The 13538-nt window shown below is 44.3% G+C and overlaps 1 protein-coding gene across 1 annotated transcript; it reads right to left on the bottom strand.

The window, feature by feature from the left end:
• Nucleotides 1-4522: 4522 nt before the first annotated feature.
• On the bottom strand, nucleotides 4523-13066 carry LRRC52 (leucine rich repeat containing 52). Its single transcript, XM_030571469.1, has 2 exons — nucleotides 12433-13066; nucleotides 4523-4785 (listed from the first exon to the last, which is right to left on the bottom strand). Exons 1-2 carry the CDS (start codon nucleotides 13055-13057, stop codon nucleotides 4523-4525), a joined length of 888 nt encoding a protein of 295 aa, XP_030427329.1. The 5' UTR covers nucleotides 13058-13066.
• Between the last annotated feature and the right edge of the window lie 472 nt (nucleotides 13067-13538).

Below are 13538 nucleotides of genomic sequence, written 5' to 3'. Positions count from 1 at the left end.
ACTAGCGGTGGTTCAGAGTAGAAAGGTTTGTCTCGTAATATTGGCTTAAAGCAGCAGCATGTTGGCTGTGAGATCCCAGCAGCCAGAGACCAAATAAAACCAGAGGCTGACTCCCTTGTGGAAGGAGTGGAGTTGATGGCATTCACACAATTTTGTGCAATCCTGCTGGCTGGACGTAAGGAATGGGTTTATTGTCACTTGGTTGCCAATCTAAGAGGTGCTGTACTCCTGCTGGAGAATTTTCTAAGTGCTGAGCTGAACTATGGAGCTGTAACCCTAGCTAGGAAATCAGGGTTTAGGTGATGAAAAGCGGGTATGCAGTGAAGGGACAGTCTTGAAGAACTATGGATGCTATTTAAAGGATTTTAGTGGGTTGGAATTTCTTGCTTTGAGCCATTACACATTCCTGGGTTGAGAGTCACAAACAGCTCTGCCTAGTTTCACATGGCAGACCTACAGCAGCCTCTACTGTTCCATTCCTGGCTCTCTGCTATTACTCTGATAGTGCATTTTTTTTAACGAGGAGATGCGCAACCTCCTCCTCATCCAGATGACCATAGTGGACATGTCCAACATGTCACAATTAGCCTCCTCTGTTTGTCTTGAGGACTTTCTGAATGCCACAGTCAGCAGAGCATCTGATTACATCCCTTCCCCAGGAAAGCAACCATGGTGAAGTTCTACCAGAGAGCCCACTTTCTATTGGTGCTGGGAACCGTGCATAACACCCATAGTTCCTGGAGTGCTCCCAACACTGCAGCCTTTAGGAACAGGAAACATTTCTATTCAATCCATGAAGATGCTGTGTGTATGAAACATGCAAACTGCCAAATTTTACTTTGCAAACTTTTGAAATTTTTGTCCATAGCCTTTAGATCTTCCTGCATTGGGAGACTTCTTTCCTACATACTCAGAGGAGGTCATGCACTTATAGAATCCCTATATTTATCTGTCAAGCTAAGAGTTAATTTGACCATAGTAAGACTATACCTTCCTTAATCAATAGCAGGTGTTTTTTTCTCTTCCACATGTGACCAATTACATTTTTAGCTATCATAATAAGATGGTTGCCAAGATTTTGATAAAAGTTAATCACAGCAGTATTTGCACAGAATCCTAAGGGGGGAAATGGCTGGGTAAAATGGAATGTGGAGTCCTCTGATGCCATTTGAAATGTCTTTGACCTTCAACTAGAAAACTAGTATGACTGTACAAAACCATCACAAGTGGCTAAAGAAACCAGTGACAGGTGGTTTCTAATTTCTCCATTTTTGGGTGTCCAGCTCTAGCTTGAGATACCTTGAACAGGCCTGATGTTCAAAAGGCAGGTGCTTATCCCTTTCTGAAAATCAGGCCCTTTAAAGATGTCTCAGGTTGGGCACCCAAAAATTGCGGTCTCTAAAAAGACTAGTCATTTTTGAAAACTGAAACCCAGACCTGTTATATTTTCATTAACATTTATAGGAAGTATCATTTTATTTGTCATTTTTCACGTGTCATGTATCCTTTAAACCAGTTTGATCTGAGTTTCTTTCACAATATAGAATGACACTTTGACATATGGTCTCTAATGAGTATGTGAGTCCTAATAAGACATCTTTGTGATATATGTTTAAATTTCTCTTTTCATTTTTAAGATAGGAGACATCAGCTGAACAGTAAAATTTCAACAGTATCTAAGATTATCTGACTGTTTTCTGTTTAATCTCATGGGCCAGACTGTGATACCTTTACTCATGTTGAGTTGTATCTTCCTATGCAAGTAGTTCGATTGAATTCAGTGTGAGTACTTGCTCTGTAGTTATTCAGCATGAGTATGAAGATCATCTTATGGCCTCTTTGAAGTAGCTCATTCTATTACAGTATATATATTTTATCAATATAGTGCTCTCTTAGTACACTGTGGTGTATCCTCAATGAAATTATATTTAAGATCATTGAGTGTTAATTCCAGCCATAGGCTCATGAGTCGTTTTTACAATCTATGTTCAGGTCATAGCATAATTGCTGTAAGACAATGTGTGAATTTTGACTATGCTTGCTGAAATTTTCTCATTTTTGTCCTTTTTCTTCAACAGATGCAACTTGAATCAGATCAAGAGTCCAGCGTTTCACACGTGAAGTTGCTTTCCTTGTTCAATGTAAGGTGATGATTCTTTTGGCAATCAACAGCGCTTGTGATACTAAGGATCTTATTTCTATACATTTTACCTCTGTCATGTTCTGTATACATAACTCTGAGGTGATTTGTATCACAATGCCTATAATTTCTGATGATACTGTCACATGTAACTAGTAGTTTTGAACATTGCCATACAATATGAAAAAATTTTAGCTTCAGTATAGCATCTGGTACAATATTTAGAGTTTTGGGGCTGGATTCTCCCATCATCTAAGGCCACAAGCAGTAGAAACCAGGGGAACACACTGCAGGGGGAAACCTGGCAGAGATAACTCTTCTGCCTCTTGCACCAGCAGCTCCTCACCTCATCCTTGAATATGAAGGGAAATATGCTGGTGGGAAAGCTTAGGCAGAGGGGGATTCAAGCCTTCTTCTTTAAAGCACTGATCCAGCAAAACATTTCTGCCTGTGCTTAACTTTAACATTGTCTTAGGACTACTCAAATGCTTAAAGTTAAGCACAGGCTTAACTTTGCTGGAATGGTTGAAGTGCTTGCGGGATCAGGGCCTTTGTCTCCAATAGCTAAGGAGATGCCTGCAAAAGGTTGATTTTCCAAACTGTATTTATCAGGCCTTGTGATGTCTACAAGGATTCTTCACAATTAAGTAGAGCACCTTTGATTTCTAAGCAACGTTTGTCTGACTGGGAGGACTATCACACCAATATGGCCTTTAGGTCTTGTTTACATGAGAAAGCTGCATTGGTTTAATGCAAGGCATCATTTTAAACTAGTTTAGTTAAACCAATGCAAAAGCCTGTGTGGACACTCTGATTTTGGTTTAAACAAGGCTTATTTCAGTTTAGCTTAAGACAATTAGGAATCAGTTTAAACTAAACTAAAATAAGCCACTCTCAGTGCAAACTCAGGTCTAATTTGTAGTCTCCTAGCAGCATTTCTGTTTCCTTGATTTTTCCTACCTTTGAATATGTAGGTTTCAGATCAGTATGGGCCAGACTGTAAACCTATTACTCATACTAGTGACCAATTACTCACATAAGTAGTCCCCCTGAAGTCAATGGCAATACTTATTTGAGTACCTGCACACCAGTGTGGATGAGGGATTAACAATCTAGCCCTTTCATTGTAAACTGTTTGAGATGGGAACTGTGTAATATATAAGTGCACAACACCTATCACAATGGGGCCCTGAATGGACACCTTAAGTGCTACTGCAATACAAAGAATAATACTCTACATATGTGTTAGTGTCATTTTGACAAGACTAATCTTTTAATTATAACTATTATTATTTTCTACTTGCATTTTTAATCACTCTCTTTGAGTTAATTCTGTCTTTACTGTTATTTTCAGCCCCTCCCAAATTAGTCTCTTTCATGAAGCTGTTAAGGAAGTCCAGACCAAACAGATCGCTACAGCATCCTACTAAACATCTTCCCCAAACTCAATAGATTGCCGTTTATTGTTACCATATATTTATTGTCCTTCAGGCAGTTTGTTTTCCAGCAGCTCATGTCCAAACCAATCTGCATTAATCTTTCAAGTAAGATTCTATGAGACATGCTATTAGTTTTAGCCAGTAAGAGCTAAGTTGAGCTCTTCCTGGCTGCAATATTAAGGGGATGTTAAACATATATATCAGCTAGAGGTCACTCTATGGTGATCTTTCTGTAACACTTGGCTGCTTCATCTCCAGCATCCTTTGGGGAATAACTTGTATATCTTTTACAAATCATACTTAGATTGCAAGCTCTCTGGAGCAGGGGCCATGGCCAAAATTTTCAAGAACAGGAGCCTGAAGTTGGGTTCCTAAATCCCTATTTAGGCTCCTAAATAAATGACCTGATTTTCAAAAGCATTTAGCTCCCAGCAACTTCCAGTGATCACCATTGCTCGACGTTTTAGACATTTTGAATGCTCGACATTGTTGAAAATCAGGACACATAGTCCAAGAGCCTAAATATGAATTTATGAGCTTGACTTTAGGCCCCTATTTTTGAATGTCTTTGCTCATGGCTTTCTACATATGCAGGAAGGTTCTTAGCTATTTTGGGGCACTCCACAAAGAACAAATACTCATTATCTGGCTAGTTGATAGATGAGCACTTACCATACATTTGGCAGGCATCAATTAGTTTGTCAATGGCCCAAGCCCAGGGAGAGAAAGAAATTTTGGAGAAAAGAAGGAGGAAGTAAGAAATTCCCAAAAAGAGGGTTAAATTACAGCAAAATGATTCCTGCAGTTATATTTTGGGTCACAAGAATCTCATCTGGAAAGGCAGATAGATGGGGAAAGCCCAGGGGGACCAAGAGAAAGGTGCATCTAGTATCAGTCTCTGGCATCCCAGCATAGTTATTCATCAGAGCTTCAGAGGCTAGTTCTAGGTGGTTGCTTCTTCGTCTTCATCTTCGTCTTCATCATCCCCCCTTCTTGTTGTGTGGAATTCATATAGCACTACACACATTCCAGCCAACCAGGCTGCCACAGTGCCCGCAGAGAATATACAGAAGCCAATCAGACCCAGGAAGGCATAGTCTGTATCATGTAAATGAAGGAGACATGTGTAGTGGAGCTTTGACTCCACCCCAGGCATTGACCAGCCATGTAGAGCTGCTGGGCTGTAGCAGGAGATGTTCTCAGGATCTGTAGAGGAAACACAGAAGAAACCCTCTCTTGTGTATGCCTTGAGCAACAGTAAAGAGGAGTCCGGAGGCAACTTAGAAAAATAACTTGTCTTCATGCAAATGTCCCTAGTAATAAAGGATGCTGGGGAGGGTAAAATCAGTATGGTTTTATCTCTGTATCTGAATAACATATGGGATGAGCCTGAACACCCCGAAACTTGGGGCAACTTCAGTTTTGCTTGTGGATCCAAACACAGGTCTGCATAAAATGTTGGTGCTCTGTTTCCTTATCAGGCATCAGTAGCTTTTAAAAGGCCTGGCTGGGGCATTGTTTTTTAGTACAGTTGGGCTCCCTGACTTGCCCATAAGCTGCAGCTGCCCATCGGGTCCCCCTTTGCTGGTGGGATGGGGTTGGATGCATGGAAAATCCATCTTATCTGTATCATCTCACCTGTATCTGTGGCAGTGGCTCACATGAGCAGGGAGCTTCTTATTTCCCTCCCAGCTGGAAAGAGAGGTGCTCTTGGTCAAAGGCCCTCAGCCTGGATATGTTTACCCGCAGCATTAAAGTTTAACTGCAGTTCTCACCCTAGTCCCAGGGAAACATAATACCTCCTGCCTGTTTCACACACAAAGTGTTGCTGGAAGGTAGCAAAGCCTGACAGGGAAGAGAATGAGAACAGACACATAGGCCTTCTGCCATTTCTATCAACTCTTTATTCACCTCTCTCTGGCACCCGTGAGTAGCAGCCATGATGCTGACAGGGAAGATCCCTCTTCTCCCCCTCAGTCCTAGCAGAAGCTGCTCTTGTGACGTTATTGACACAAACTGTGACCGTATAGACCATTGTTGCAATCAACGTTCTGTAGTGGCACCAAATCTTGTACAAAGGAGGTCAAGTAAGGTGTCTATGGAAGGGGTATGATTTGCTGGTTATGATTATGCTATCTGTATGCATGTATCATTTTTATATTTAGAGTTATAAGTATTGGCTCTATACTGTCTATATTTCAAACTCGTGCTATGCTTCTGGGTGACACCCCAGATAGCTTGGCATCAGCACTGCCTAGCCTGCTTGATGGCCAATTAAGGACCATCAGCTATACAACTGACCCACTGAGAGAAGGCAGATACACCTTATGACTCAGCGAGGCATGCAGGGACATGCCCATGGAGGGAACTCTAAGGCTTTCAAGCCATGTGCTGGGCAGCTTGTGCTTGAGACAAAGGAAGCACAGGCCACATGGCAAGAGGCTATAAAAGGCAGGTGCATCTTCTCCGTCTTGTCTTCAATCCTGCTTCTTACCTCTGGAGGAACTTTGCTACACTGAAGCTCTGAACAAAAGACTGAATGACCCATCCAAGCTGTAGATGTACTCCAGAGACTTGATTTGAGCTTGCAGTTTATTCCAATACTGCTACAAGCTTGAACCAAGAACTTTGCCATTGCTGTATGTCAGTAGCGTAGCTACAGGGGGAGCAAGGGGAGCGGCCGCTCCCCCTGACCACATTCCCCAAAAGTGGCACCTTTTTAATTTTCATACTCACTCGGCTCCGCTTCCGGGTCCTTCTGCTTCCTGGTCTCACTTAGCGCCTGCTCCAGCCCCTGCTCTGGCTCTCCCCCATGGCCCCTGCCCCTGCTCCACCCCAACCCCACCTCTTCCCACCCCAGCCCTGCCCCCTTTCCCCTGAGGCCTGCAGCCAGGCCCGACCCTGCACTCACTGGTAAGTCGAGCAACCCGTCCCCAGCCTGCTACGCTCCCCTGGCTCCCAGCTGTGCTGCTGGGGGGTGGTTCCCCTCTCCCCCCAAGCCTGGGAGCCAGGGGAGCAGAGCAGGCTGGGGCCATGGCCCCCAGGCCTCCAGCGGGAGGCCTCTGGCCACTTCCTGCGAGAAGTGGAGTGACCTGGTCCCAGCCTGCTCCACTACCCTGGCTCCCAGGCATGTGGGGAGGGGAGAATCGCCCCCCAGCACTCACCAGTGGCGGGGTTGGGAGCCAGGTGAGCAGAGCAGGCTAGGGCCGGGTCACTCCACTTCCCGCAGGAAGTGGCCAGCCCCCTGTCTCCCACAGAGGCCTTGGATCAGCCCCTCCCTCTCCCTTGTGGAGGCCTGGGGCCAGCCCACCCCCCTGCTCCTTCCCATGGAGGCATGGGACCCCACACTGGCCCCCTCACAGGAGGGCTGCATAGGGCACCAAAAGGGCTAGGGGCAGACCTTTTCTTGTTTAATTCTTCAGTAAACTCCTGCTCTCCACTGCAGGAGAGAGGTGGGTTTGAGAACAACAGCCCAGATCCTTAAAGGTATTTAGGGTCCTAATTCCCAATGGGCCTTAGGTGCCTAAAACCTTTGAGAATCCGAGCCAACTAGCTCTGGAGTCCTGCTGTGAGTCTGACGGAGGAGATGCAATCTCTGAGGAGGAAGGGTAGCGGACAGATGACACTGGTCGTCATCCCTGCCTGATGGCTATTACATGAATGTATGTGTGCTTCACCACTATGGATAATGTCCAGATGCAGCTGGCATTTGGGGTGGGGGAATAGGGAGGAGAAAGGTAATGCTAAATAATAATTAACAGCATGGCCAGCATTGCAGCATGGAATGAAGGAGGGACAGCAAAAATCCCCTGATCCTGCTCAGTCCATCATAATAGGGTTTGAGTCTGAAAGCCCGCTGAGGTCAGCTGAAAGACTCCCCTTGACTTTACTGGCTTTGGATCAGTGAGTCGGGGTCTCTTAGAATAGACTGCTGGGGGCTGAGCCTGGGGACTGCTAGCAACTCTCACTTCCTACTCCCTCAGCATCTTGCAGGATCAGGCCTTTCATCGAATAGAGTAGGCTGCTCATGTCAACCCCAGAAAGTTGAAGACAATACTGCAGAGCCCCAAAATGGGCTCTACTTTCAAAAGTTTCTGACCTACTGGGGAATTTCCTCCAGTGCCTGTTGGTCATATTCTGTTGTCTTTTATTTTCAGGGGCTTCCTTGGTCTCTTTCTTCTTTAACTGCAGAATTATGGTTCACCCTTAGGGCTGGATTCTGATCTCGTGTTCAGCTGTGTAAAACTACTGAAGCCAATGGAGCTGTGCCCAAATATGCCACAAAAGAATTTGACAGCGGGGATACTCCAAGTTTTCACTATTGTCACTGAGAACAGGATCTGGCCCTCAGCAATTAAATGGCTGCTTTTTTTATGGCCAATGATCAAATTATCCTGTAATAGCTTCCTGAAGAGATTGGCATTGATCAAAAGAAAGGGTGGAAGTTGTCTTCCTGTTAGCATAAATGACTGAGGTACGAGGTGGTTCTATTCTCTCACCTCTCTAGTTCAGTGTATATATCACCATCAGTGGGCTGTTGAGCCTTCAGTGTGCAGATGATACACAGTTCTGCATCTCCATTTTATGTGACTTATACAGTACATGAGGTGAGCCTTCTCAGTCTCTAACAGAGATGGGTACCTAGATGTGAATTAGCTGGCTTATTCTTAATTTGAATAAGAAATAATAGTGGTAGTTTGGGGGAATCAGCCAGAAGAAGTGGCGAGATTTACAGCAGTTCTTTTACCTGAAGGACTATGCCTACTTTTTGTTAGTCATGTTTACAACCTAGGGAATCTTGATCTGGATATTTAGAGAGCAGCAGTGGCCAAGAATAACATTAATCTCTGTTTAGGAAGAAGGTTGTTAACTTTTTTGCCAGTTACATATCTTGCCATGGTCCATGCCTGATGGGAGTCTTATGATGCACTGTGGTGGCTCAGTCACAGGGAGAGACTGTGGTGCATCATGGTAGACAGTGTAGCTGGGGAGTAAGGCACGTAAAGGAGAAAGGCAGCATGAGGGAACTAGCATTATAATTTCCTTGAGGCGTGATGGCTGCTCAGCTGGACACAAAGATTGTTGTTTGAAAATGAAATATTTCATTTTGACTACACAAACTAAAATTAAAATGTTTCTGTTCAATGAAAAGAGGCCCAAGAAAAATTTTGGGATGTTTCTGAATAGAGATTTTTTTTGGAATTTATTTTTCTGTGAAGAATTTCACCTGGAGCCAGTAAAAACTCAGAATTTCCAGAAATTCTGACATTTTGAATTTTGTTTTCAAAATGACCTGGCTGCTGTGTGGACAATGTTTTTAATTAATCACATCCAGGGCATTTTTAGCCTTCCAAAATGGGTGGTGCCTTCTTTTATGTGTTTGTTCCCCCTGATGTTAGAACCTGGCTACACCACTGCTGTTTGTAATTGATTACTTTGACCAGTTTTAGCTCTCATCTATATTTCTTTGTTTTTATGAATAAACCTTTAGATTTTAGATTTCTAAAGGACTGGCAACAGCGTGATTTGTGGGTAAGATATGACTTGTATATTAACCTGGGTCTAGGGCTTGGTCCTTTGGGATTGGGAGAGCCTTTTTTCTTTTACTGGGGTATTGGTTTTCATAACCATTCATCCTCATAAAGAGTAGTGCTGGTGGTGATACAAGGGAACTAGAGTATCTGAGGGAATTGCTTATATGACTTCTGGTTAGCCAGTGGAGTAAAACTAAAGTCCTCTCTGTTTGACTAGTTTGGTGTGCCTTAGTAATAAAGGACATCCAGCCTTGGGCTGTGACTGCCCTGCTCTAAGCAATCTGTCCTAAATTGATACTCTCAGTTGTGGCCGCTTCGTTACAGCTTCCTTACAGCTCCTCCTCCTTCTGTCCTGCCACGTGAATGTCTCCAACACGCACATGAAATCTGTGATGTGAATATTGAGACTGACCTCTCTCCTCATGCAAGAAAAAACACACTTATTATTAAACACAAATAACCAAAGCCCCCAGTTTCCCACAGCTGTTGCATGGGGCTTCAGGACTGATGCACACAGACATCTGCTGTAACCCTCTTTTGTATTGGTGCCTATAATAATACACATGGTTTCTTACACTCCGATGTACTTTCTCCCATCTACAATATTATTACTATGTTGAGTTCTTTACACAACTCCATAGGCATGTGTAGCACTTACAGGCAAACAAAAGAGCTTCCTGCCCCAAGACAGGTACTTAAATAACTTTAACTCTGCACTGAGTAACACCAGCCTCCAATTTTCCTTTCTTTGTTTTTACTGAAAGTCTTGCACAGCAAATCCTTAAACAATTACTATTTTCAGAATCCCCTCTCAGCATTGTGCTGTGTGTAGTTCTTTAAAGACTGGGGCTTGTGTACATTTGGAGTTGGGAAAAGCCAGCATACATTTCAGTGACTCTCAAACACGCTCTTACTCTTGGGACCAAAACAACTCTGGGAAAGTGAAATGGAGACTCTTCTACCCTGTGCATAAGCAACAGCTACAATCCAGTTACATAATCTTTTAACTGAGGCAGAAAAAAACCCATCTGGATTTAGGAATTTCAGGAGACTTAAGAAAAAAATCATCTTTCAGGCCCCAACTTGGGAAAGTGTCACTATTGAGAATAGCACTTGAGCATGTGCTTAATTACCACTGGAGTCAAAGGGATTTAAGCAGGTGCTCATGTGCTTTCCTGATCCAGGACTTCATGTTGTAAATTGAGTCAATTTGCTCTGGCATCCTTGAGAATGAGAGAGAACATATGGGAGCCCTACAATAGCTAAAGCACAAGAGAGACTTTCCTGAGTACGATCACACTTAATGTCCTATTTTACACTCTGTCAATCTCCCTCAATGTAGGGCCTGATCCAAAGTCTGCTGCAGTTAGTAAAAGGACTCCCACTGAGTTCAGCATGGGCTCTCTATCAGGCCTTTAATACTGAGTGCTGTACAAAAGGTATCTGCATTCAGGGCAAAACCGACTGAGATAAAAGTGCTGTGATAGTGTGAGTAGAGAAATGGTTTACCCCTGCTCCAGCAGAACAGCTCTCACTCTTAGGGAAAAGGTCATTGCCTGTACTGCTCATGTAACAAAAATATAGTCAGGGTATGAAAGTAGAGTGAAGTCCTGGCCCCACCCCACTGAAATCAATGACAAAATTCCCACTGACTTCAATAGGGCCAGGATTTAACCTGTGGAATCCTGTCCCAGGTAGGGTCCGAGAGGAAAGGGAGCTGACTCAGTTTCATTCTCATGTGTGTTAGTGCACAGAACAAAATTGCCATACAGTTGGCCCAAATGAATGTCTACATTCAAAGAGAGACACCCAGGAATGGAACAGCAGGACGATTTACAGGTTAGGATAGGGGTGCATTGGCAGAACCATGGGGAGCTCTTGGTTGGAAAAGCAGGGTACTAGAGGTCAGAACCGAGGTGGGCTGGGAATGGTGTGTGAGGCCCCAGGGGTGGAATAATGGTATCTCTTGCATTTTCACTTGAGGGTTTTCTTAATCTATCATTAAAAATGCAGAAGTTTAACACCACTAGCAAAAAACTATACTCCAGAATGGAACTACAGAAATGTCCGGAAGTTCAGAGGAGCAGCTTTCCCCATCCAGATCTTGCCCCAGAACTGCCTATGGGTAATACAGAGGACAGACACATGGTACTTTGAACTGATCACAGACTACAGTGTCACCAGCTGAGGCTAAAGCAGGAATTTTAAAGGTCTAGCAGTCTCCTTGTTTCTTATCACTTAAAGCCAGTTCTTGATTGTTAGTTTAGCACTTTGTGCTTGCATGCGTGCACACACACGCACACACACATGCACACACATACACGGGGTTGTTTGTATGTAGCTGAGGGGAGATATGATTGCTCTCTATAAATACATAGACGGATAAATACCAGAGAGGGAGAGAAGTTATTTAAATTAAGGGCTAATGTGGACACAAGAACAAATGGATATAAACTGGCCATCAACAAGTTTAGGCTTGAAATTAAATGAAGGTTTCTAACCATCAGAGGAGTGAAGTTCTGGAACAGCCTTCCAAGGGGAGTAGTGGGGGCAAAAAACCTAACTGGCTTCAAGACTGAGCTTGATAAGTTTATGGAGGAGATGGTATGATGAGACTGCCTACAATGGCTTGTGGCCCATCTGTGACTGCTAGCAGCAAATATCTCCACTGGCCAGAGATGGGACACTAGATGGGGATGACTCTGAGTTACTGCAGAGAATTCTTTCCCAGCTGTCTGGCTGGTGGCTCTTGCCCACATGCTCAGGGTCTAACTGATCGCCATATTTGGGGCCAGGAAGGAATTTTCCCCCAGGTCAGATCAGCAGAGACCCTGTTGGGGTTTTTTTGCCTTCCTCTGCAGCATGGGTCACAGGTCACTTGTTGCTTTAAACTAATGTAAATAATGGATCCTCTGTAACTTTAAGTCTTTCAGTCATGATTTGAAGACTTCAGTAACTCAGCCAGAGGGTAGGGGATCTATTACAGGAATGGGTAGGCAAGGTTCTGTGGCCTGTGATATGTGGGACATCAGACTAGATGATCATGATTGTCCCTTCTGGCTTTAAAGTCTAGGCACGCATGGGTGCTCTTGTATGTGTTTGATGGTGTGTATATTATTATGTTCAGAGGGCCCAATCCATGGCTAAGGTAAATAGGCATATTTCAGTTGACTTCAATGGACCTGTGCTACTTTACACTAACTGAGAATCTGGCCCATAATTTGAAGAATAACAGTGACATTCTGATACAGAAAGCAGAACCATCTGCTTAGTTCCAGCCAAATCTTGGGGTGTCTGGGCTGGCCCACAAAATCCTCACCTGGGAAGTGAACGCCACTCTCTTTCATCCAGATGGTGAACTCCAAGAAGGAGCAGTTACAGTTCCAGAGGTTTTCACTTAGACCCAGGGACTTCAGATTGGGCAGATCCTTGACAATGCTAATATCCAGGAACGTCAAGCCAGTCCGGCTCACATCCAGGTGCCTCAGCCAGGTGTTGTTGGCAAAGGAATCCTTCTCAATCTCCACCAGATTTGGGTTGTCTGAGATTTTCAGCACCACCAGGCTACTGAGCTGGGAGAAAGTGGTGAAAGTGACCCGGGTGAGGTTGTTGAAGCTGAGGTCTAGGTAGATGAGCTTGTTGAGACTGATGAAGGCGAAATCCAGGTCTTTACTAATGGCATTCTCCCTGCAGTCCAGATAGACCAAGTCACTTAGGAAGTTCAGCTCCACCGATGGCAGGTAGGAGATGTTGTTGGTAGCCAGAATCAGCTGTCTTGTGTCCAGTGGAATGGTCGTGGGGAAATCTTGCAGCTGCTGCCCTGTGCAGTTCACTTCCAGGTATTGACAGGTACACTTTGCTGGACAGTTCAGGCTCTTTGCCATCACTCCCATTCCAAAAAGAAGCACCAGCCACAGGGATTTGTGGCCATTAGGAAGGGACATGACACGGTACCTTATCTACTGTAGGTCCTCCACACTGCTTTAGCCCTTCAGAGAATGCTGGGGAAGAGGCCCTGGAGAACTACAAAGCACCAGTCCTGTGCAAGCAGTTTTCTCATTCCAGTAAGACCAAAGAGGAGTTGAGCTGTGAGGCTGTTTGGAAGCTGTCTGTATCCCTCGCTCATGCAGCTCCCTGGCAGATTGCCTACTTGGCTGCTTAGAAAGAGTTCACCCTCTTTGTGCTTGAAAGTAAAGAAGAGCTGCTTGCAAGTGGGAACATCTTCGAGTCACACTGGTTGCCAGTTGACACCTTTGTGACGTCAGCTGCTTGCAAAGGCAGCCTGGCTTCAGAGAGAGAATTCTAACCTGGCCAGCAGTGCAGATCTGTGTGTTTGAGCGCGTGTATACAAATGTGCCTGTCTCTGTCTCAGGCATGCACAAAGCTCTGTGTGTGTGGCTGTACTGGAAGAGTGTAATGTTTGAT

Source organism: Gopherus evgoodei, chromosome 8 (assembly GCF_007399415.2).
Source record: "Gopherus evgoodei ecotype Sinaloan lineage chromosome 8, rGopEvg1_v1.p, whole genome shotgun sequence".
Lineage (NCBI taxonomy): Eukaryota > Metazoa > Chordata > Testudines > Testudinidae > Gopherus > Gopherus evgoodei.
Note: the sequence above shows the minus strand (reverse complement) of the source record. Positions and strands in the feature narration are given on the sequence as shown.